We start from the raw sequence: 26,344 nt of genomic DNA on the forward strand, positions 1-26,344 counted from the left end.
AAGCTTAACCAGTGTAGACGCTTGCGGTCCCACGATTGGGCGTACATGTCACATGACCAGAAATGACCTGGCCAATCAGAGATGCGGAAACAAACATTTGTTGTCTAAAGTATTCAGGCATCCTGCACGCTGGTACAATGGTATTTCTTTAAAACATTTCTACAACATATTTTGAATATTCGTTCAAATGTTATGTTATTGGAAATATGTCGTAAATCAGATTTGATTCAGTTATACTGTATGTCCCTGCTGCAGACAGGGTCAATCAGATGAGTCAGTCAAAGAGTAGCTACAGACTTTCAGATGAGTAGATAGTTAGAGAGAGAGATACAGATCGTGAGACAAATACAGTTGATCACACAGTTGGATGGAGGGTCAGACAGACAGACGGTCAGACAGACAGACTGACTTACCAATCCCAGCATGCATGGTGATTCTTTAATGGCACCACAGCATCCCAGGAAACCAACCACCATCATCAGAGCCCCCGCTGCAACCAGGATGTACACGCCTACACACACACACACACACACACACACACACACACACACACACACACACACACACACACACACAGACACACACACACACACACACACACACACACACACACACACACACACACACACACACACACACACACACACACACACACACACACACACACACACACACACACACACACACACACACACACACACACACATGCAGGGTTGTGAAAACGCTAGTGTTCAGGCATTATGAGAGCCGGCTTAGCACAGAAAATTACATAATTTGCCCACAGGCCAAACCAACTCTGCTTCCAAAGGTTAGTTTGCACGCTTTGAATACGAAGTGTTGGACGAAGAGAGAAGGAGACAGGAGAGAGAGGAAAGAGAGAGAGACACACACAAGAGATCCTTGTATTTATTCCCCCTGCAGACAACCAGTCCATTACCTCCCTAATGAGAGAGTCAAGCATTACGTCTCTCACCTGTATCTAAAATGTGTTTTTAAATTCTAAATTTAATCCAGCCAAACACACCGTGCAAATTACCTTGTGGTGTAAACAAAACGCAAGCTATTAAAACTTCACGGATGTAATTGAAAAACTGTAATTGTAAATAATTGGCGTTTTCATTGTTGCCTTATACTGGTTTTGCAATTAAAAGTGTTGATTTATGTGGACATAATTCATCCAACTTGCATGCAAGTGTTGACAATACAAAGGATTGTGGTTTAACACAATGACTGCACTGCTGACATCAGCAACACAGCACAACACACACACACACACACACACACACACACACACACACACACACACACACACACACACACACTCCACCCCCTGTTCGTTTTCCAAGCTGTCATTAAGATGTTTGTCATTTCATACCAATCCTCTGCTCCCCCTCTTCCCACTCCACTTATCAGTTAGATCATCATCAGAGAGAGAGAGAGAGAGAGAGAGAGAGAGAGAGAGAGAGAGAGAGAGAGAGAGAGAGAGAGAGAGAGAGAGAGAGAGATGCTTTTTGTTTATAATATTTTGTCCAAGGGTGGAAGGAAGGGAGGGAGGCCAAGTATTTCTTTCTGTGACAGTTCTTCAGAGAATAACAGAGGAAAACAAAAGTCAAGGAACAAAGGACATCCCTGTCCCCCGAATGAAGAATGAAGGCTGTGTGTGTGTGTGTGTGTGTGTGTGTGTGTGTGTGCGTGCGTGTGTGCGTGTGTGTGTGTGTGTGTGTGTGTGTATGTGCAGGGCTCTGCTAGGCTGAAGGAACGGCCTTGGTGTGGACAAACTTAGGCCTCATCTGCCCTCCCGTCCACACAGTACTGCTATTATACCCCTTTCACACACACACACACACACACACACACACACACACACACACACACACACACACACACACACACACACACACACACACACACACACACACACACACACACACACACACACACACACACACACACACACACACACACACACACACACACACACACACACACACACACACACACACACACACACACACACCAATTCATCTCAAACACTGCCCTCTTTTTGTGATCCACCAATCACAACAGTAAGCAAACGCAATGCCACACGTTCCTCTGCAGCCTTAGTTACCCACGTGAGGCATTGTTGGAAATGAGAGCGAGATGAATCATCCCCCCTTTTGCAGTGTCTTTGCCATCGCTCCTCCAAATGCATCGCCAGTTTTCTCACCCCTCCCTTTGGCACTGAAATAACACTGGCTAGGGAGAGGCCTGTTCTGATGTTTCTCTCTCTCTCTGTTACCTGATGTCTGTCTCTCTCTCTCTCTCTGTTACCTGATGTCTCTCTCTCTCTCTCTCTCTCTCTCTCTCTCTCTCTCTCTCTCTCTCTCTCTCTCTGTTACCTGATGTCTCTCACTCTCTGTTACCTGATGTCTCTCTCTCTCTCTCTCTCTCTCTCTCTCTGTTACCTGATGTCTCTCACTCTCTGTTACCTGATGTCTCTCTCTCACTATCTCTGTTACCTGATGTCTCTCTCTCTCTCTCTCTCTCTCTCTCTCTCTCTCTCTCTCTCTCTCTCTCTCTCTCTCTGTTACCTGATGTCTCTCTCTCACTCTCTCTGTTATCTGATGTCTCTCTCTCAAGTTTCTTTAATAGTTGTCATACAGAAGTACAGAATACTTTCATACAAAATGCTTCTTACTGTTACGCTCCAGAGACTGTGCTAGACAAGATAGTATCAAATAACATAGTATAGCATGTAATTTAGAAGTAGAAAATGAGGTCACAGTGTTCAGTATAGACATATGTACAATGTTCGATGCAGAATAGACGTAACTGAGTTACCATATAATATACAATACTATGCAGTGTACTAATGTACAGTACTATATAGTGCAAAGCAGAAATGGGATGAGGTACAATTTAGGTACAATTTACAGTAAGGTGTACGAGTTGTAGTGCAATCCTTCATCAATAAATATAAAGTGTGGGGAGTGGGTGCTACAGTGTGTTTGTTTAAAGTGGGTGTGTGCTATAAAGTGTGTGGAGTGGGTGCTACAGTGTGTTTGTTTAAAGTGAGTGTGTGCGTGTGGATGTGTGTGCTATGTGCGTTTGATGGTTGTTGTTGTGTAGTGTTCATTGTTCGTTTAGCAGCCTGATGGCCTGGGGATAGAAGCTTCTTCTGAGTCTTTCTGTGCTCGCCTTGAGACTCCGGTATCGCTTGCCTGACCGCAGCAGTTCAAAGAGGCAGTTGTTCGGGTGACTGGAGTCTTTAATGATTCTCTTAGCCTTGCCCTTGCAACGCATGTTGTAAATGTTCTGGAGGGTGGGGAGCCCCCCTCCAATTGTGCGTTCGGCTGAACGTGTCACTCTTTGTAGTCTGCTTCGGTCTTGTGCAGTGCTATTCCCAAACCAGGAGGTGATGTTGCCAGTCAAGATGCTCTCTATTGTACATGAGTAGAAGTTCTTAAGGATCTTCTGACTGACTTGGAACTTCCTTAGGCGCCTGAGGAAGTAGAGGCGTTGTCGTGCCTTCTTCACAACACTGTCAATGTGTGTGGTCCATGTCAAGTCCTCGGATATGTAGGCTCCGAGGTACTTAAAGCTGTTGACTCTCTCAACCGGTGCCCCGTCGATGCTGAGGGGGCTGTAGTCCTTGACCCCCGACCTCCTGAAGTCCACAATCATCTCCTTTGTTTTGCTGACGTTCAGGGAGAGGCTGTTTTCCTGGCACCATCCCGCCAGGACCTTGACCTCTTCCAGGTAGGCCCTCTCGTCGTTGGCAGAGATCAGGCCCACCACCACTGTGTCGTCAGCAAATTTGATGATTGTATTGCTACTCCGCTGAGCCACACAGTCGTGTGTGTACAGGGAGTAGAGGAGGGGACTCAGAACACAGCCCTGGGGGGCCCCTATGTTGAGGGTGATGGATGAGGAGGTGCAGTTGCCTGCTCTCACCACCTGGGGTCTGCCCGTCAGGAAGTCCAAGACCCACTGGCAGAGGTCATAGTTCAAGCCCAGGTCCCTGAGCTTGGCTATGAGTATGGAGGGGACTATGGTATTGAATGCCGAGCTGTAGTCGATGAATAGCATTCTCACATAGTTCCCCTGCCTCTTGTCCAGGTGTGATGCTGCTGTGTGCAGCACATGGGCTATGGCGTCCTCCGTGGACCTGTTGGGGCGGTATGCAAATTGCAGGGGGTCCATGTTGATGGGGAGGGAGGAGCAGATGTAGCCCTTTACTAGCTTCTCAAAGCACTTCATGGCTATGGAGGTGAGAGCTACAGGGCGGTAGTCGTTGAGGCAAGCAGGCTTGGATTTTTTGGGTACAGGGATAATAGTGGACTTCTTCAGGCAGGTGGGGATGACAGCCTGTTCTAAGGACAGGTTAAATATGTCAGTGAATACCGGGGCCAGTTGGTCGGCACAGACTTTTAGGACGCGGCCGGGGATGCCGTCCGGACCTGCTGCCTTCCTGATATTCACTTTTTTAAAGGTCCGCCTCACCTCATGCTCTGTTACCCTGAACACTGAGTCTCCATCAGCAGCAGACCCCCCCCCCCCCCCATTGCCGTGGCTTGTGGGCTGGTGTTGTTATTACCAGCATCAAACCTCGCATAGAAGGTATTGAGGTCATTTGCTAAGGAGATGTCACTGTTCAGTTTGAGGGAGGCGCCTTTGTAGTCTGTCATCGTTTTGAGCCCCTGCCACATAGCTCTAGAGTCAGCCTGTTCAAACTGGAGTTCAATTTTATCCTTGTAGCGCCGTTTGGCCTCTGTCACTGTCCTCCTTACGTTGTATCGCGCCACCTTGTGGTCATTCATGTTGCCTGCCACTAGGCCGTCGTTGTATGCTTTGGTGCGCGCTCTCAGAGCTTCACGGACGGATTTGTCTACCCAGGGTTTTTGATTTGGGTAAACTCTCATTGTGGTAGTGGGGATTGTTTCTTCCACCAAAGTACGAACATAGTCCAGCACTGTCTCCGTGTAGACATGAATGTTATCTGTGTCGCGGAACACGCTCCAGTCTGTGCAGTCAAACGCAGCCTGGAGCGTCTCCTCTGACGTCAAATCCCATTTCTGCACCTCTCGCGAGACTACGGGAGTGCTTTTGATTCTCTGTTTGTACTTTGGTGAAAGGAAAATGGACGCGTGATCTGACTTACCAAAGCCACTAATAGAATGAGCCTTGTATCCACCCTTGAATTGCGTGTAACAGTGATCTAGGATGTTACCGCCTCTGGTGTTACAAGTCACATGCTGATAGAAGTCAGGTAATACCTTTCTCAGATTGGCGCTATTGAAATCACCCACCACTATTATGGCGGCGTTAACGTTCGCCGCTTGGATTTTATTTGCCTCGTCGTGGAGTCTGGAGAGCACGACATTATTGCTGGCTTGCGGTGGAATATACACTCCTACAAGGATGATCGCCGTTAACTCCCTCGGGAGGAAGAAAGGACGACACTGGATGGTTATATATTCCAGGTCTGGGCAGCAGTGGTTCGATAATTCCTTCACGTTAGCTGGATCGCTCCAATTGTTGTTAAACATGAAGGCAATACCTCCTCCACGTTGTTTGCCGGACAATGCTGATCTGTCCTTGCGGTGGATGAAGAAGTGGTCGGCCGGTTGTATGGCGTGGTCTGGGACGTCCGGCGTCAACCACGTCTCGGTGAAGCAGAGAACGTTACAGTCTCTAACGTCTCTTTGGTATTGAATCCTTGCTCGGATGTCATCCAGTTTATTGTCAATTGATTGTACATTGGCTAGCAATATACTGGGTAGTGGCGTTCGGTGTCGTCTGGATCTCAGCCTGTTACGGATCCCAGCTCTCTTCCCTCGCCGCCTGATGATTCCTTTGTTCCTGGGGTCAGGATCTGGTCCCATTGTTCTGAGAATCTCCATAGGCCATTGCTGCGGTTCGGAAAGCTGATTCAGGGAGTAATCCAATCGGTAAGTTTCCCGTAATCCGATGTCTATAAGTGACTGACGGTCATACACTTTAAATGCACCTACTGTTGGTACAGACAAAACTCTTAAAACTATAAATATTAACAAAAGTAAGCACAATCTCGACGGAGCGAACAGACAGGCGACCGGGCATAGCGGCGCCATCTTGTACCATCTTGTACCATCACACTATCTGTTACATTCTGTCCCCATATTATGCAAAACACAGTTTGCATATAATGAAAATATTTGAGCAAGGAATTCGCCAGGTGTGATGGAGCAAAGGCTGGTATATCTTCAGAATGAACATGAAATAAACCACTCTGAATGTAGCCTACAGATATTGAACGGGTTACATTTAGAAATGGTCTAGTTTTTTGTAAATGTCAACAATGCCACTGTTGAGACCAAACACAGTAAGTAGCATATGTGTTCCCACCAGTGAAGAAGAGTCAAACTTTTTACCACCATCGAAGAAGACAGTTAAATCTCTTACCAAAGAAGAAAGTCAAATCTTTACCAGTGAAGAAGAAAGTCAAACCTCTTACCATGAAAGAAGAAAGTCAAACCTCTTACCATAAAAGAAGAAAGTCAAACCTCTTACCATAAAAGAAGAAAGTCAAACCTCTTACCATAAAAGAAGAAAGTCAAACCTCTTACCAGTGAAGAAGACAGTTGGAGATTCCTCTCCTTCAAACAGTCCTGCCGTCCTGGAGTCGAAACGAAGCCACAGCCCCACGGCCAGCACCCCTGTCCCTGCCAACTACACACGCACGCACACACACACACACACACACACACACACACACACACACACACACACACACACACACACACACACACACACACACACACACACACACACACACACACACACACACACACACACACACACACACACACACACACACACACACACACACACACACACACACACACACACACAAAATATGATTAGATCCAGGGAAGGAATTATAAGCATCTAGTCCCTGACGGCGCAGACAACATGATGCCTTACATGATTGTCTTACATCCTGCCTTTATCACATGAAAACACGAAACATGTGACGAGTCACGCTGTCGCCAACATTACATCACCATTCAGGTTATTGAACAGACTGTGGACGGGAGAGAAAGGGGCGGGCACCTCCCGGTTCATCACTAGAACTGACTCAACTTTTTGTTTGTCCAAGGGGAGCAACAGTCGTGATTGGAGGATCGAGAAAAGAGGGCAGGGTTTGAGACACAGTCAATTAGAAGGAGAGGAGGGGTGCAGGAAGTCGTTCGGCTCTGGGAGACGCTGCTACTTCCTAATAGTAAAGAGGAAGTCATTTAACACTGACCCGTCCTCTGTAGTGTGGTAGTGAAACATTAACCTTCTGTAGTGTGCTAGTGAAAGGGTTTACCTTCTGTAGTGTGGTAGTAAAAGGGTTAACCTTCTGTAGTGTGGTAGTGAAATAACCTTCTGTAGTGTGGTAGTGAAAGGGTTTACCTTCTGTAGTGTGGTAGTAAAAGGGTTAACCTTCTGTAGTGTGGTAGTGAAAGGTTAACCTTCTGTAGTGTGGTAGAGAAATAACCTTAGGGTTAGGGTTAGGGTTAGTGAAAGGTTAACCTTCTGTAGTGTGGTAGTGAAAGGGTTAACCTTCTGTAGTGTGGTAGTGAAAGGTTAACCTTCTGTAGTGTGGCAGTGAAATAACCTTCTGTAGTGTGGTAGTGAAAGGGTTAACCGTCTATAGTGTGGTAGTGAAAGGTTAACCTTCTGTAGTGTGGTAGTGAAAGGGTTAACCTTCTGTAGTGTGGTAGTGAAAGGGTTAACCGTATGTAGTGTGGTAGTGAAAGATTAACCTTCTGTAGTGTGGTAGTGAAAGGGTTAACCGTATGTAGTGTGGTAGTGAAAGGTTAACCTTCTGTAGTGTGGTAGTGAAAGGGTTAACCTTCTGTAGTGTGGTAGTGAAAGGTTAACCTTCTGTAGTGTGGTAGTGAAAGGGTTAACCTTCTGTAGTGTGGTAGTGAAAGGTTAACCTTCTCTAGTGTGGTAGTGAAAGGTTAACCTTCTGTAGTGTGGTAGTGAAAGGTTAACCTTCTGTAGTGTGGTAGTGAAAGGGTTAACCGTATGTAGTGTGGTAGTGAAAGGGTTAACGTAAGGTTATGTATATAACCAAGTTCTATGAATTCTGGTGACGCTCAGCGTCAGTCTGCACTAACCTCACTTTGTGCACATGCACTGAATAAAAATGTCCACAATGTACCTTTACGTACCAACATTCGTCTGGCCACACCCCTATCCGCTTACCTTCATAAGCAGGTGTGTGGTCACCTACTCGGCTCCTTCCCAAACTTTCACCACAAGGCGAGATCAAGGGCCGCAGCGCCGTCTTGAGGCTGAGCGTCACCAGAATTCATAGAACTTGGTTATATACATAACCTTACGTTCTATTTCATTCTGGCCTCCGCTCAGCATCAGTCTGCACAAGAGGAGCTGAGCGGAAGCCAGAAGCTCGACAAATGTACCCCGCTGAGGCCCCCCACAACCATCAGACCGGGGAGGACCGAGCCCCCCGACCCTCCCTAATGGAGGGATACCCTCCCTATTGGAGGACGGGAGGGAGACGGATCCGACCGTGCGAAGAGGAACTCAAGCAACTCAACGCACAGGGTGAGCAGATCGTGGCTTGACCCCACGACTACGCACACGCACAACCCGCATGCCACCAGGGAACGAACGGAAGGAACAACCCCTGTTACTGCCCCCAAAATCACGAGGTCAAGAGCAAACTCAACCCCGTGGCAAGGCTGTAGCAGCGGAGCGCGAAGGAAGACCCAGACCCACTGAAGGGACTGGATCCCCTGGAAAAAGGGGGCCCAGAGAGGTCTATGACGCCAGGCATCAAGACCCCACCAGGCGGTCACTTAGTGACACCGCCCCCCACATCGCCAGCGTATTCGGACAGGGCCCCTCCAAGAGCGGGCCCTTTCCCCCCATTAGTACGCCGCCTGGCACACTGACCCTGCAACACAGGCAGTCAGCATGGCCGTAAGCACTCAAAAGGTTAACCAACGGAAGCAGGCAGCGCACCGGGGAAAAACCAGGCAGCAGGCTGTAGACCCGAGCCTGGAGCACTGCGGACGAGACAGGCGCCAAAGGGGTCAACTGAAAACAGCACCCCGGTGGAAGGGGCGTATGCTGGCATTGTTGCGCACCATGACAAAGCCTCCATAAAAAAAAACCCACCCAGAGGGGTCGAGGCAGAGAAGGCTGACACGATTGGCAGACGTCATGAACGTGCAGGGGCACACTCAACCGGGTAACCCGGGAGTTGACTCTGCTCCAACACACCAGGGAATCAACCACCCTCTCGGTACACAGACGGTGGTTGTTCCTATAACCCCTCAAGGAAAAATTCCAAAACACACCTGCGGGTATACACCCTATACCGCAGTACAAGTGTTTCAGTTTCCAAAAAAGGGTTATCCCAGGCCTACGGTTTCAACGAAACATTACTTCGGACCGGGCCCGGCGGCTCGGGAAGCACACAGGGTTACCAGAGGAGGTCCAGAAGACCACCCCAACAGCCCCCTCTTTGCCATGCGTGAGAGAGGAGCGAAAGAAAGGAGAACCAGTCCCTCATGATAGTGCCAGGTACAATGTGTACCCAACAAAGGGTCTCCATAACGCCTAACCCTGTGACACCCGGGCCGACCCGGCATTTTTCCCCCCGAAAAAAGCACAAGTCCCTCAGGGTACCAGAACAGCAGATCTGCGTCCCCGGCAGACAACGGGTTAACTGACCTGGACCAGCGTGACCAGAACCAGTCCTGTGCCCTAACCACGCCGACATGCCCACTCCAGGAGAGGGGGTAGGTATGCGTGTCGATCTAAAACATGAAAAGAGGGCGCCACCCAGACGGTCCCATTCGTACCGCGCTCAGTGGCCCACCCCAAGGGCGTGAGACCCCTCTACCTATGTTCTGATCTATTCCGTTAACATCCCCCAGATATGAACGAGAATCCGTCGAGACCCAGTAACAGGCTCTCGGAAGAGGAAAAAATCCCCCATCCCAGTTGCCCTATAAAAACGCTGTTTTAATAATGAACAACCAAGGCGTACTAGCCTCCTGCATGATTCTCAACAGAAACACCCCGAGCCAGCACTATGTATGCGTCGAGACCCAACACATCAATGGATAGTCTAACCAGACACCAACATTGGTCCTTCAAGTCGTCTGGGAGAACGACAAGAAGTTTGTCGTGCTTCATATTCTCCACTCTTTTTATTATTAAAAAAGAAAGAAACACCGACTGACATGAATCCCACGTGACGCAGCCGAGGGTAAATTTTTTTTACATTTTTACATCCCGCCACCCTCACCACAGAGGAGAGACGGAACTCCTCAGAGAAACTTCCCACGTGAGCCATAGATTGAAAAGTCACGGTAACATTGAGTCATGTGACCAACCGACTCAAGTTACACGTATATCGAGTGTAGTAGAACAGTAAGTTCTTACGCTCTGCCCCGACAACTTGACAACAACAGACCCTACATACGGGTCTAAACTCACGGAAGCCGTCGTCCAATAGAAACGTGCCTAGTGACGTTTGCTATAACGGGGGAAACCCAAGACTCAACCGCCTGTGATAGGTGCGGAGTCTGGGAAACCCTCCCCCCCCCCCGTGCCAAGCTGCCTAACAGCTTGGCCCTGACCGAATGAAAAGAGAGTCCAATAACCCCCTGTCCAATCAGAAGAGGGAAGGAGGGGTTTATCCGGTACCCCCTCTCAAGCCCAACCCTTGCATACGACACCAACAACAGCCATATGATACCTTCAGTAGCAATGCTAATGAATAGCGCAAGCTAATTCAATGCACGCTAGCCACAGACACATCTGTGAACAGGGTTTATAGCAAGGCCAAGTTGTGTATGTGTGAATCCGACACCCGTATCTATGTTGTAAGACACAGAAAAATCTGATAGAGAGAGAGAGCGGCTGAGCCGCGGTACGTTTTCATACGAGCATTACTGCAAACCAACACAATAGTGTTGCAGCTCAATATCACTGTTTAAGCAACAGAGCACACAACTAACCTCTACCTTTATGTGAAGATTCAGGTCGAGGCAGAAAAAAAACCCTTTTTCAACCGAGTGTAGGCTGCAGGCCTTGCTTAAGCTCTAACATGAATGTAACGTCTAGCCCTCCTCAAACCCATACTAGCGAAAGATTCACACGTTGCATCCCCATCATATGTTTGGTGAATAAACACACAGTTTGTTAACAAAAAATACAGTCCCTCCGGGACTCTTATTTCTTTCAACAAAATCATAGTAGGGCCGGGAAGGAAACAGGGGGGGACCACAGAGGGAAAAAGTCAATTATTTTAGCGACGCCTGCCACGAGCCGCTCGGGATTTGCCACCCCGTGGAGCCCCGGAGGGACGGTAAACGATCGGCGGCTGGTCACGACGATCCCTACCGTCACCTCCGGGCGTAGATGGGCCGGCTGCAGTGGCGGAGGCGCCCTCTCTCCTCCTGGCCTTCTTCGACGAAGGTCCAGCAGGGGCGGTGGTAGCAGCGGCGGCCACGGCGGAGGAACCTCGACGACGCGGCGGCCGTCTGACTCCACCGGCAACATCGGGCGGGGGGAAATGAGGCTGGAGCACGGAGCGCTCCTCCTGCATCTCCCTGCAGGTTGAGGTCATCAGCTGCAGTGCCGACCCGAATAGTCCAGCATCGGAGAGGGGTGCCGTCAGAAGTGGAGTCCTCTTCTTCTCCGGCACACGCGCCTGCTCCAGCCAAAGGTGGCGCTGGATTAGAGTGGCCAGGGCACGCACTTTCCCAGCGGCTATAGCCTGCGGCTGAATCAGATGCAGGATGGCTCCTGCCGCCTGGGCGAGCTGATCATGCTGTAAATCAGTCAGCTCCGTGCCGCCCGTCAGTATCCCGGACATGAATCTCGCCAGCTGCGCGATGTTAGAAGTGGCAGCCAGAGATTGCGTCGCGGAGATAAATGACTGGTCACTCCAGTAAGCCAACCGCCTCGCCGATTTCCCTTGAGGAACCGGCTTCCGTAACTGCTCCCACACCACCTCAGGACAAAGGAGCGCCGCCATCGGCCTATCAAGCCGAGGCACGCCCTCCTTCATTCCTTCTACCAAACCCACCACCCTTGTGACTTGCACGTAGGCGGTAGTAAGGCCCATGATGTGGGAGACCACCTGTCCCTAACGGACGTAGGCCTCTATTGAAGGGAAAAATGGGCAGACAACGTCCACCCCTCTCACCGGGCGACGTTGCCATAGATGACCTATGAGATCGTCAGGGATAGGAACAGGTAGTGGCTGCGGCAGCGGCACGCCGTTTGCGACTGCCGCCGCCGCCATGAGCTCGGGGAACAAAGCATGCAGTTCCCCCTGCATACTTTCCCCCTCCGAGCCCACGTCCCTCACATGCAGCAGACCACTGGTTAAGGAGCCACATTCTGATGTGGCTGATAGCAGGGCATCCCGCCGCCGAGTCGGAGGTTCTAACCCAACATCTGCGGACGAGGAACCCCAAGGAGACATCTCACCCCCCTCCAGTGTTACCTGGACGGGCGGGAGACATGTCTCCACCGGGCCTTCGAACAAGAACCCGTCCGCTTCTATCATGTAGTCCTCTGTTTCCATCGGCCATGTAGAGTCAGACGCATCCTCATCCGGCTCCAGCAACTCACCAAAACCAGGCCGTTCGCGTCTGCAAGCCACCATCTTGCGACGGGAGCGAGCTGACGCAAAAAGTTTGCGTCTCAAATCCCCTGCAACCAAAGGCGCCGGCCGCCCAACAGCGGACGACTCCCCGGAAGCAGAGGAACCAGAGCCAGAACCAGGCCATCCCATAGGAGACGGCACTGGTGCACCAGCTCCTTGGAGAGGCAAACTACCCAACGGACGCCTACCGGGCGTGGCTGCCGAACACGAGAGAGGCCTCAACCCCGCTCCAAGACGTACGACAGAGGCGGCAATGGAGAACCGCTGGTGAAGGGTGGCGTTGCGAGCGCGACCCTCCGAGGTAAACATTATGACTTAGCTTTTTTCTTTTTGAAATATATGAGAGAATAAAAAAGCAAGAAAAAATGTAAACACGTATTAACTTTCTTCAACTAAACAACCTCGTCAAGTGTGGGTATCTACCGAAGGCACTTCCTTGTGGTGAAAGTGAAGAAGGAGGCGAGTAGGTGACCACACACCTGCTTATGAAGGTAAGCGGATAGGGGTGTGGCCAGACGAATGTTGGTACGTAAAGGTACATTGTGGAAATTTTTATTCAGTGCATGTGCACAAAGTGAGGTTAGTGCAGACTGACGCTGAGCGGAGGCCAGAATGAAATAGAACCTTCTGTAGTGTGGTAGTGAAATGTTAACCTTCTGTAGTGTGGTAGTGAAAGGGTTAACCAGGCTTGCCCAGTCTTGTTTCTCTCAGTTGTCTGTCTCAACTTGCTGGTCAAATATCCGCAGGTTACACAATTATGTTTCCGTTCCCATACAGGTGATAAGCTGTTGTTAAGCCTAGTGATCATCAAAACAGTCATCAGGAACTGGGGAACAATGGAGGGAGTGTGTGTGTGTGTGTGTGCGTGTGTGTGTGTGTGTGTGTACGCACATGCACGTGCAGTGTTTAAAGTTCAGCCCCCCCCCCCCCTCTTTCCTCACAATTGAAACTGATTTATCCTGTGCCTGTGAGCTCTAGGGTTAGCTTAGCTTAGTTAACGTTAGCAACCAACGTTAGTTAGTTTTTTACCGTGACGTGGTCACACAGGAATGGCGAGGATGCAAAGCACGTTAGACGCATTGGCTGACTCGGGCGGCTGGGTGGAGCAGCGGACATTGCGCTCGTCACCAACGCAAGAGACACCGGGTTCGACTCCGGCTGTCGGCGTTGCCTCCGGCTTGGGCCGGCCGTCATACTAACTCAATTGGCAGAGTTAGCGGGTGGAAGTGGATGGGTGGTAATCTGGACGTTATGGACAGCGACTCCTACAGGTCGGTTGGGGCGCCTGCACAGCAGAGACAGGAAATGGCGGGGGTAGTGTGAGCCTCCCACACGTTACACCTCGCCAATGAGAGTCCGCGCTGGCAGGTGAAAAGATGTGACAGGCTGCCTCCTCGTGTACCGGAGGGGACACGTGATGCAAGGCTTCTATCCTCCCTACAACCGGCCAGTGGGGGGCATATGCGAGCAACGTTCAAGACAGGGGAGGGAAGAATTGGCACAATGGAATTGGGATGGGAGAAAAATAGAAGAAGAGGAGAAAAAGTGGATAAAAAATAAAAGAAACAGCGTGACTCGCGAGAGGAGTTGTCAGAGCTGTGAACACAGGGCTAAATAGCTAGATGTCATAGCTTCTCAAATTGAAGGTGTGCACTGGTTTGTGTCTATTATCAAATGACAATTGCGAGTCATTGGAATTCGGATTATTTTGTAAATGGTCGTCTTAGGTACCAAAATGTAACTCAGTAGTACCGACGTAATTCACTCGGTACCCATAAGAGTACAGAGTTCGGTACCCAGCCGTACAAATAACCTCCTGTGTGTGCACGTATGTGTGTGCACGTCCTCAATGCCTCCCATGTATTTCACCATGGCGACACATCCCCACCCGAATATTTCCATTGGTAATGATGACGTCACAGCGTGAGCTCTCTCTCTCTCTCTGATGTCGAAGTTGTGCAGTGTGTGTGTAATGTATATACAGTATGAGACATAAGCTAACGTCTGTGCTTAGCTAACATGACTCAACATGCCCCCTGCCTATCCTACCGCGCGGCCGGTTAACCATGACGCAGCAGCCATGTGGAACACTACTGAGTCACTCACCGCACCACAACCACACGCAGTATGCTTGTTAGCTAAACCCCAAATGTACATGACCACCACACACAGACACATTAACTATGATAGCCTATACGTAAAATGTAAACGCACGACCACAGACATCACACACATAAGACAGTAGAGTATAAATATTGTACTTAAGTGCTATAACATAACGAGTTACAAATAAGTACATATTAAATATTTAAAAAAATAATTACTTTTAATGTTTGCCGTTTGACCTCCTCTGCTGAGGAAGAAACCCAGAACGCTCGCATGGGAGGCAAGTGCCTTTACCGCCATTATAGCTTAACTATAACTGTAAACGTTTGAATCATGGATGAATTGTTTTGGACTTTTGCCGATACGAAACGTAAATATATTACTTATACAAGGTGTAAATACATTACTCATGGCTGTAACATAACATACATTGTGTACCTTTTTTCCTGTGGTCGATTAGTAAGCTATACTTTATTTATGTTTTCTGATGAGACCGTGTTGTGAGCCAATAATGACTGTTGTGTTATTATTATTCACCCTCCCACCCAGAAAGCTTTCAGAGTGTAACCTCACAGAGAGAGTCAAATGATCCCTAGGTTTGAGTAAATGGCTTGTATGGGACTAAAGGCTTAACGCTCACTGCATTTACAGGTAGAGGTTGACAAACAAACATATACGTCACAGTCGCTGTATGAGTTATTTGAGGTGGGGTTCATGAGACAGAGACGCACACACACACACATTCCAATGTGTCAGAGCTCTTACTTAACCCTTTCACTGCCACACGACCGTTGTGTGATAGTAAAGGGCCAACCTTCTGTATTGTCACAGTGAAAGGGTTAACTGGCTGTCGTGTGGCAGTGAAAGGGTTAAACTAGTATCATCTGTAGTGGAGGACAACATTAGACAATTGGGGATGAGGGGTACCAAAGGTGTGTTTTGACACTTTAATAATAATTATAATAATAATAATAATAATAATTCAAATGTGCTTTATTGGCATGAATGTCAAACAATTAACAATATTGCCAAAGCAGTTTACAAAATATTACAGTGTAAAGTTTTAATTTCGCTCTCTCTCCTAAATCCCTTTGTATAAATTCACATAAAGACTATATCTACAATGCAAATTAATTTAGATTATACTGTGCTGTAGGGGTGTAAAGGTACACGTATCCGTACCGAACCGTTTCAGTACTGGACCTTAGGTTCAGTACAGCTTGCGATTTTTCTGACAGATATTGTGATTGCGATTAAATTTGAGATTATATAATTTTTTTTAAATAAGCAGCCCCACAGAGGTTTATTGTAAAATGCGGCTTGCATCTGGCCTACGCGGTGGGTCTTTTCGGGACACCGAGCCTGACATTTTTTCTTTTTACCTGGGAATCGATACCGGTACCCAATGGTACCTTTTTTCTGTACTTTACTCTCCCTCTCTGAAGTCTAAACTTCATAACACACAATCTAAAACCCCTTACCTCCCTCTCCCAAACCGATCTTGTATCTCAATGGGACTTCCTGGAAAAAAAAATAAAAAAGCCATTCCAAATCGCGATTTCGGTTAAAATCGATTAATCGTGCAGCCCTAATGTTAACCACTAACGACCGCCCACCGGGGGCTGTTTTTTCCCCCACAATCTAATATAATTCTTTATTTAATTTTTATTTTAACAAGTCAATTATTCATTTGAATATAGAATATTAATTGACAGCCCTACAAGTACAATTAGTTACTGCACACTAAATCCGTTTTATTTTTTTCCAAATTCCATTTAATTTTTTTCCAAATTCCGTTTTTTCCGTTTTAATAAGTATAAGTATAAGTAATAAGTGGGAATGAATAAATGTCCACAATTTAATAAGATATAACAGTCCATTTAATAGGGCTGTCTTAAATATTTCGAATCTTCGAAGCTTCGTTCGATGGGCATGGGATTCGAATATGAAAATAAAATTCGATTATTAAAAAAAATTATAATAATAATTATATATATTTTTGCAAAATCAACTCTGCCTCTCTTTGTTAACTACAACAAGCAATGCTGTTTGTTATTTAAGATGAGGTCGGACTCGGCACTGACAGATTTGTGTTCATTGTGCTGCTTTCATAAAGCCTCAAATGACGGCAAAGTGTTTTGTTTGTCTAAGATTTAAAAAGGTTTAAACTTTACAGCACTGACAAAGTTGAACAAAGTGCTGTACAAGTCCCACAACATAAAAAAAAAAAAAGTAAAAAAAAAAAGTAAAAAAAAAAAAAAATTATAGTTGATTCCATTTTTATTGCTAAATTCCGCGATTCCGTCCGCGATTCCGTGATCGCGGATTCCATATGGCTCTACCTGACTACTGAGTGGAACATGGAAAGCCAACCTTTCCCCCCACTGTACCAAAAATCCGTACCGAACCGTGACTTCAAAACCGAGGTACGTACCGAACAGTGGTTTTTGTGTACCGTACCGTTACACCCCTACTGTGCTGACATCTAATAGCAGTGTCTGCTCCACTGCCAATAAAAGCTCAGAGCAGTAGTAACCTATTTTCCAAACTGCTCAGCCTCCTTGAAAGATCTGGCATCACCGCTGGCTGGAGTACATGACCTGTAGAGACGGGCAACGATTGCCATGTGTAGGATTTTCATGCCTATACCTTAACGTCTGTCTGCAAGATAGACTAGGCAGAATTTCAGAAAATGTGCTTGTATAAAGTGCTGAAGGCATTTCGTGTTTATTTTTGGTACACAACATTTCTAGGGGTATTAAGGAGTGCTGAATCCAAATTTGCTGTATACCAAGCTCAAAAATGTCAAATAAGGCCACAAAATTGAGAAATCCAACATGGCCGCCAGCACCAGGCCCTCTCTCCACAAAAACAGGTGCTAAACCCACAGTTTTTATTCTACTGACATGAAACTTTGCACAGAACATCTGCACCTATGGAGGAAGAGAGTAGGAATATAGCTGGGGTGCAACCATGAGTAACAGGGTGTTTTTGACTGTCTAACTGTAATCTTTGTATAGGTGAGGATAAAAAAATGACATTTATTCAGTGTTTGCAGGAATACGACAGCAATTTGGTAATAACTGTACAGTGTAGGACACCAACATTAGAATCCCCCAAGTCTTAGCTTTCTCCAGGCACCAAGTTTATGCAAGTAGCTCTTATAGCTCTGGATATATAAGCATTTTAATGTAAACATGCTGTTTTAGGCGAATTTTCAAAAAATAAATGGTGGGGCTTAATGAGTTAAGTGTGACTACACAAGGTACAAACCTGAATTAAATGTGCTTTTGTAAGTTTTCTTACATACATCAACAAGGACGTAGTCACACCGGAGATTCAAGAATCCATACTTGGCGCAGAACACCTTGGACAGGCACAACTGAACATGTTTGTGGACAAACGTTTGTGTGAACCTCCAGATAGTGACCAGCACCTGAACCTGAAATCACCCATTCGAAAGAACAAAGCCAAGACATTTGCCTCTTTGTATGAAGTTGTGCAACTTTCCAAGAACAAGCAAAACACCATCAAAGTGGACAGGCAGATTCTACAAAGGCTCATCACAGCTTACAGAGCAGGTCGTAAGGTAGACCATGACAATATCCTCCAGCATGAGCTCAAGCCCATCACGCCATCTCTGGCCACAACTAACGGGAGTCTACATTCCACCAACAAGTCTGTGTTAGCAAATATACTGACGAAACAAGTTAAAACCCCTGCAGATCTTACCCTTCAGGGACCCAGCTGCCTGGTCATTGATGGCCAAGCTCTGGTAATGGCACTCGGAAAGCCACCTGACACTACAACATTTGGTGACTATGCCAACAAGTTCACTGACACTGTGTTGAAGATGGGAGCAAAATACCAGAGGGTAGATGTCGTCTTTGACAGATACCATGACCAATCCATCAAAACAGGCACAAGGGTGAAACGCAAACAGCGCCACAGACCAGTATGTCGTGAAATCAAAAACAAGTCTGTTCCACTTCCTGCCGATTGGTCGAGCTTCATGGCCCTTGAAGACAACAAATCAGATATCGCTCAACTACTCTCAAACCACCTGATAGAACACAGCCCGGATGATGAACCTGTAGTTGTAGTATCAGAGAGGTTTGCTGAAGCGACAACTGTCAAGTCAACAGATCCAGATCTTGAAGTCTCCTCTCTGAGTGCTGACCACGAGGAAGCTGATACACGTCTGATTTTCTCATCCAGGCTCCAGTGGAAACAATCATCGTGTCAGCGCGTGACACAGATGTGCTGCTTCTACTCTTGGCTCACTATGACAGAATCCGATGTACGCATCTCTACATGAAAGCTGGATCTCTACATCTCTACATCCACCTGCAAGACTGTATACTCTAGACTGTTTGTCGTTAACAGAATTGTGAACATAATGCCTATAACAGAGAGAAAAAAAGGAATGAAGGAACAGAATAAATCACTGTAAGGACAATTGTATCATGTGTTAGAATATACTTGTACGGGAGCTGGCTATAATCTTTTAATTATCTTCTACTCTATTCTATTCAGGAAGAGTCACATGGCATGTATCGAAGCATGCAACTGTAAGAAAGTCAACACCTGCCGGAACACAGAGGAAGAGTGTGAATAAGCTGTCACTGTAAGGATTACTGTAACAAGTATTCAAACGTACAGAGGAAGATTCCGGTAAAAAGCGGGAAGGTGGAATAGCTTTCATGTTGAACAACAATTGGTGTGATCCAGGCAACGTGAAGGAGCTTTCAAACCACTGCTCCCCAAACCTGGAGTATATATCCATCAAGTGCCGGCCATTCTTTCTCCCGAGAGAATTAACGTCGGTCATTCTGATCGGAGTGTATATTCCACCACAAGCAAACACAGGCGACGCGCTCTCCAAGCTCCACAACGAGGTAAACAAGCTCCAAGCAGCTAACGTTGACGCTGCTATTGTGGTTGTGGGTGATTTCAATAGCGCTAATCTGAGAAAAGTGCTGCCAAAATTCTACCAGCATGTGACTTCTTCTACCAGAGGCAGGAATATTTTAGACCATTGCTACTCGCAATTTAAGAGCGGTTAAAAATCACATGCTGCCAGTCCTTTCGGCAAGTCAGATCACGACGCCATCTTTCTTGTACCGCAGTATAAACAAAGTCTCAAGCGCATTCCTGTAGTATCGCGAGAGGTGAAGCGCTGGACGGTGGCGTCGGAGGAGACGCTCCAAGCTGCACTAGAATGTACAGACTGGGGGGTGTTCCGCGATAACACAGATAATATTAATGACTACACGGAAACAGTGCTGGACTTTGTTTGTACTTTGGTAGAAGAAACAATCCCCTCTACCACAATTAGAGTTTACCCAAACCAAAAGCCCTAGGTAGACAAATCCGTCCGTGAAGCTCTGAAGGCGCGCACCTCAGCATACAATGCCAGGCTTGTGACAGGCAACATGAATGACCACAAGGTGGTGAGATACAATGTTAGGAGGACAGTAATAGAAGCAAAAAGGCGCTACAGGGATTCAATTGAACTTCAATATGAACAGGCTGACTCTAGAGCTATGTGGCAGGGCCTCAGAACGATGACAGATTACAAAGGCACCTCCCTCAAACTGAACAGTGACATCCAACTGGCAAATGATCTCAATACCTTCTATGCAAGGTTTGAGGCTCGGAATAACAGCACCAGCCTACAAACCACTGCAATGGAGGAGGGGGGGGGGGGCACTGCTGATGGAGACTCAGTGTTCAGGATAACAGAACATGAGGTGAGGAGGACGTTTAAGAAAGTGAATATCAGGAAGGCAGCAGGTCCGGACGGTATCCCCGGCCGCGTCCCAAAAGTCTGTGCCGACCAACTGGCCCCGGTATTCACTGACATATCCTTAGAACAGGCTGTCATCCCCACCTGTCTGAAGAAGTCCACCATTATCCCTGTACCCAAAAAATCCAAGCCAGCTTGCCTCAACGACTACCGCCCTGTAGCTCTCACCTCCATAGCCATGAAGTGCTTTGAGAAGCTAGTGAAGGGCTACATCTGTTCCTCCCTCCCCATCAACCTGGACCCCCTGCAATTTGCATACCGCCCCAACAGGTCCACGGAGGACGCCATAGCCCATGTGCTGCACACAGCAGCATCACACCTGGACAAGAGGCAGGGGAACTATGTGAGAATGCTATTCATCGACTACAGCTCAGCATTCAATACCATAGTCCCCTCCAAACTCATAGCCAAGCTCAGGGACCTGGGCTTGAACTATGACCTCTGCCAGTGGGTCTTGGACTTCCTGACGGGCAGACCCCAGGTGGTGAAAGCAGGCAACTACACCTCCTCATCCAGCACTCTCAACATAGGGGCCCCCCAGGGCTGTGTCCTGAGTCCCCTCCTCCACTCCCTGTACACACATGACTGTGTGGCACAGCGGAACAACAACACAATCATCAAATTTGTAGTGGTAGTAGTGGTGGGCCTGATCTCTGCAAACGATGAGAGGGCCTACCTGGAAGAGGTTAAGGTTCTAGCGGGATGGTGTCAAGAGAACAGCCTCTCCCTGAACATCAGCAAAACAAAGGAGATGATTGTGGACTTTAGGAGGTCGGGGTCAGGGACTACAGCCCCCTCAGCATCGACGGGGCACCGGTTGAGAGAGTGAACAGTTTTAAGTACCTCGGAGTCCACATATCCGAGGACTTGACATGGACCACACACATTGACAGTGTTATCAAGAAGGCACGACAACGCCTCTACTTCCTTAGGCTCTTAAGGAAGTTCAACGTGAGTCAGAAGATCCTCAAGAACTTCTACTCATGCACAATAGAGAGCATCCTGACTGGCAATATCACCTCCTGGTTTGGGAATAGCACTGCACAAGACCGCAGCAGACTACAGAGAGTGGCCCATTCAGCCGAACGCACAATTGAAGGTGGGCTTCCCACTCTCCAAGACATTTACAACAAGCGGTGCATGGGCAAGGCTAAGAGAATAATCAAAGACTCCAGCCACTCAAACAACTGCCTCTTTGAACTGCTGCGATCAGTAGGGTGACCAGGTGTCCCCCTTTTGGTTGTACTGTCCCACCATTTGACCAAATGTCCCGCGTCCCTCATATTGAGAGGATGTCCCTCTTTTCGAAGCCATAAAAAAACATGCGTCTAAAAGCCCCTCCCTACAGACAGTAAACGTAGCAACCCGCCTCTTGTCCACACACATTGCTCTGATTTGTTATAGTACTTTAGCGCGCTGCTTGCCTGTTTGTGACGTGACTGAGACTGAGTCGTGACGCTACCTCATATCGCAGATCTGATTGGTTATAGTAATTTAGCGCACTGCTCTGCTCGTGAGAGTTGAACTTGTGACGCTACCTCATATCGCAAATCTGATTGGTAAAAAAAAACACAACAACATTACAAGCGAACTAGTTCAAGATGGAAAGCAGTAAAAAGAAACGGACCTGCAGTTACAACCAAGACTGGCAAACGACACATGACTGGGTGAGGCAGATGGCAGGCAATCCGCAGCAGGCTTTCTGTGTTTTGTGTCATAGTTCGTTGAGGAGAATACGACTTGAAGCGCCACAGTGGACGTGAGTCTCAAATGAAAGTGGCTCACCAAAAAGAAACATCCAGATCTATGGATACGTTTCTTTTTAAACCAAACAATGATAGCCAGACGGACAAGGTCACTGCAGCGGAGATAACAAGTGTCTATCACACAGTTAGGGTGACCAGATGCAAACACAAGACATTCCTGTGATGACGTTTGAATATTTAAAACAGATGTTAGGTGGTATTTAATTTGTATTTATTTTGATTTAACCTTTAACCTTTGATTTAAATCTATTCAGTGAAGACCATGGCAGTTATTCTAATAAAAAATTTACATTATCTATCTGTCCCACTTTGTCCCACCAAAATCTTACTGTTGTCCCACTTTGTCCCACCAAAATCTTACTGTTGTCCCACTTTTGGACTTTTTGCATCTGGTCACCCTAGCGATCAGGCAAGCGATACCGGAGTCTCCATGGCAAGCACAGAGAGACTCAGAAGGTGCTTCTATCCCCAGGCCATCAGGATGCTCAATGAATGAACAATGAACAATAAGCAAACCATCAACACACCCACAGCGCACATACACTCACTTAAATAAACAACACACTGTATCACCCACTTTACCACTTTAGACACAATTTACACTTTATATTTATATTATTGGTAAGTAAATTGCACATCATTCTCATTCCTTATTGCACCTCACCACTACAAGGTGACACCACAAGCTAAGCTATACCTCACCATTTTTGTACCAGCTGTACATACTGTATATATAGAAACACTGAACAATTTTGTTGTTTACACTTGTTTACGTACTTGACTTCTTGACTTTCTATTTTATACTTATTATACTTATTTTATACTATCTTGTTATTATCTAGCACCCTCTCAGGAGCAACACAGAAAGAAACATTTCATGCAAAGTATTCTGTATTCTGTATGATAACTAATAAAGAAACTTGAACCTTCACTTATATTGATATGGTAAAATAATATTTTTATTTTATTATATTATAATCTATTCTATTCGGGAAAAGTGGCATTGGATGAATCATGCAACTGCAAGACACCTGCGACACCTGCCTGAATACGATTGATGACTGACAATAAATTACTGTACCTAAGCTACTGTATGCATATTAAGGACTATCTAATTTGCATAAATGACATGTTGATTAAAAAAAATCAAGAGAAAAGAGTTTGATGAATAAATCCATGGCCTGGGATCATCCTGCTTTTCTTTCTTATTTGGTTGATGAGTTATGCATCAATAACGACCACCGTTTCTGCTATAAATATGAGTTTCAAGCAACATTTTCACAACTGATCTAAAATCAGGATATGATTTTAAATTCCTCATGTATGCAAACATATAAAAACACATTTCATTCATGTTTCTACCTTGTTTAGTCAAAAAGATATGCACTTAAATAGACTTCAGCCTGGCGCTGGCGGCCATGTTGGATTTCTCAATTTTGAGGCCTTATTTGACATTTTTGAGCTTGGTATACAGCAGATTTGGATTCAGCACCCCTTAATACCCCTAGAAATGTTGTGTACCAAAAATAAACACGAAATGCCTTCAGGGTTATGATTTTCTGAAAATTGACCCTGTCTAAGACTCCAAAAAGGAATCCCTAACTCTCTCCAAGTTCACTTCCTGGGTCATCTCTGCCTCCACTGCCATTAACTTCATTACTGGGCATGATGCTTCTGACTCCAATTGCTAAGCTAACATAAACACTGTTAAGCTAACTCTAACATTATATTTATTTATTATGGATACCTACTGCTAATGAAGGGCTAATAATATCCAATGTATAAACACAAACACACTAAACACAAACACACTCCATTAGAAAAGACTGTGAACACACTAACACAAACACACACTATTGGAAAAGAGAGAGAACACGCTAACACAGACACACACTATTGGAAAAGACTGTGAACACACTAACACAAACACACACTATTGGAAAAGACTGTGAACACACTAACACAAACACACACTATTGGAAAAGACTGTGAACACACTAACACAAACACACACTATTGGAAAAGACTGTGAACACACTAACACAAACACACGCTATTGGAAAAGACTGTGAACACACTAACACAAACACACACTATTGGAAAAGACTGTGAACACACTAACACAAACACACACTATTGGAAAAGAGAGAGAACACACCCTAACACAAACGCGCACCAATGCACCATTAGAAAAGACTGAGAACACACACTATTAGAACATCCTTTTATGTTATGTATTTATTTTTCACACCAAAATATGGGGAATAGTATCAATAAGGGATGGGATGGGCAACGCTCACTCCTACAGTGTGAGTAGGTGACGGGGGGGGGGGGGGGGGGTCGGGGTCCATACTGGCCACGCCTCAGCTTCAGAGGCGTGGCCAGCATGGACCCCGACCCCCCCCCCCGTCCCCCCGTCCCCCGTCACCTACTCACACTGTATGCAAATACCTCCCCTATACCCACTCAAATACACACATCAAACTAAAACAAAGAACTGTAAACAACGCAGTATCAAGAGGGCATCTTTAGCCCAGAGGTCTCTGTTTGACTGCATTTTATAGATTCCACATTACAAAGTGTTACTTCAACCTTTTGGCTCGTGACCAATTAGTCCTCTCCCTGGACTGTGACGCAAGACGACACGGCACAGCAAACACCAAAACACTGATTAAGTTAAGTATCAGCCAACGTAGTCACAATAAATACATCACTAAACCTCTCATACCGTAGGGGGAGGGACGAGAGGGGGGGGGCACAGAGAGAGAGGGATGGACACAAGAGAAAGAAAAAAAGGGGGGGGGGCAGAGCGGAGAGAGGGACACCTAGAGAGAAAGAGAGGAGAGAGTCAGACAGAGTGAGAGAGAGACAGCGTGAGAGAGAGGAAATAGAGAGAGGTGAGAGAGAGAGAGAGAGAGAGAGAGAGAGAGAGAGAGAGAGAGAGAGAGAGAGAGAGAGAGAGAGAGAGAGAGAGAGAGAGACAGAGAGACAGAGCAGGACAGAGGAGCAGTCGCAGTGGACGGCTCATATCGCTGCGCTCGTGGACTGAGCGGTTCCGGCCATCAGACTGTTCAACACCATTATGACCCCCCCCCCTCTCTCTCTCTCTCTCTCTCTCTCTCTCTCTCTCTCTCTCTCTCTCTCTCTCTCTCTCTCTCTCTCTCTCTCTCTCTCTCTCTCTCTCTCTATTTTATATAGCAATTGGTTTTATTTGACTTAACGCTGTGCAATAGTGCTCACCATTTATTTATTTATTTATTCATGCTGACCTTCATTGTTTGTTGTATTGTTTGTCGTTTTTTTATCGCTTTCTATTGTCTGTCAACTGACTGAGCTATTGGATACCTGAATTTCCCCAAGGGATTAATAAAGTATCTATCTATCTATCTATCTATCTATCTATCTATCTATCTATCTATCTATCTATCTATCTATCTATCTATCTATCTATCTATCTATCTATCTATCTATCTATCTATCTATCTATCTATCTATCTATCTATCTATCTATCTATCTATCTATCTATCTATCTATCTATCTATCTATCTATCTATCTATCTATCTATCTATCTATCTATCTATCTATCTATCTATCTATCTATCTATCTATCTATCTATCTATCTATCTATCTATCTATCTATCTATCTATCTATCTATCTATCTATCTATCTATCTATCTAGATTCTAGAGCAGGGGTCAGCAACCTTTTTGACATGGAGTGCCTGTTTGAAATATAGTTGTAACCAGTGTGCCTCAACAATATTCCATGCATCAAAAAAAAATCTTGTCATAATCGGGTCTTTTTAATGATAATTTTTACATTATTACATCATTATTGTTATTGTTATTATTAACAATATTATTATGATGGTTGTATCAACCCTAAATCTGAGTTGGGGGGGGGAATGCAATGCAGACAAACAGCTGCATACAGTGCGACCATTTCACTCACATTTGCCCATTCATTTTTGGACACATCACACACCAT

At 46.3% G+C, this 26,344-nt stretch overlaps 1 protein-coding gene across 2 annotated transcripts in view; it reads right to left on the minus strand.

Annotated features, from left to right (window-relative positions):
- Positions 1–26,344, minus strand: part of cd9b (CD9 molecule b) — a 70,728-nt gene that overhangs the window by 9,952 nt on the left and 34,432 nt on the right. For both annotated transcript variants that reach the window (XM_084330404.1, XM_084330405.1), the window contains exons 2-3: positions 6,591–6,693; positions 414–511 (exon numbers count right to left, since the gene is read on the minus strand). In XM_084330404.1, the coding sequence (XP_084186530.1) occupies positions 414–511; positions 6,591–6,693 (201 nt within the window). The remainder of the gene's footprint in view (positions 1–413; positions 512–6,590; positions 6,694–26,344) is intronic.

Source organism: Notolepis coatsorum (genome assembly GCF_963971535.1).
Source record: "Notolepis coatsorum genome assembly, chromosome: 15".
Taxonomy (NCBI): Eukaryota; Metazoa; Chordata; class Actinopteri; order Aulopiformes; family Paralepididae; genus Notolepis; species Notolepis coatsorum.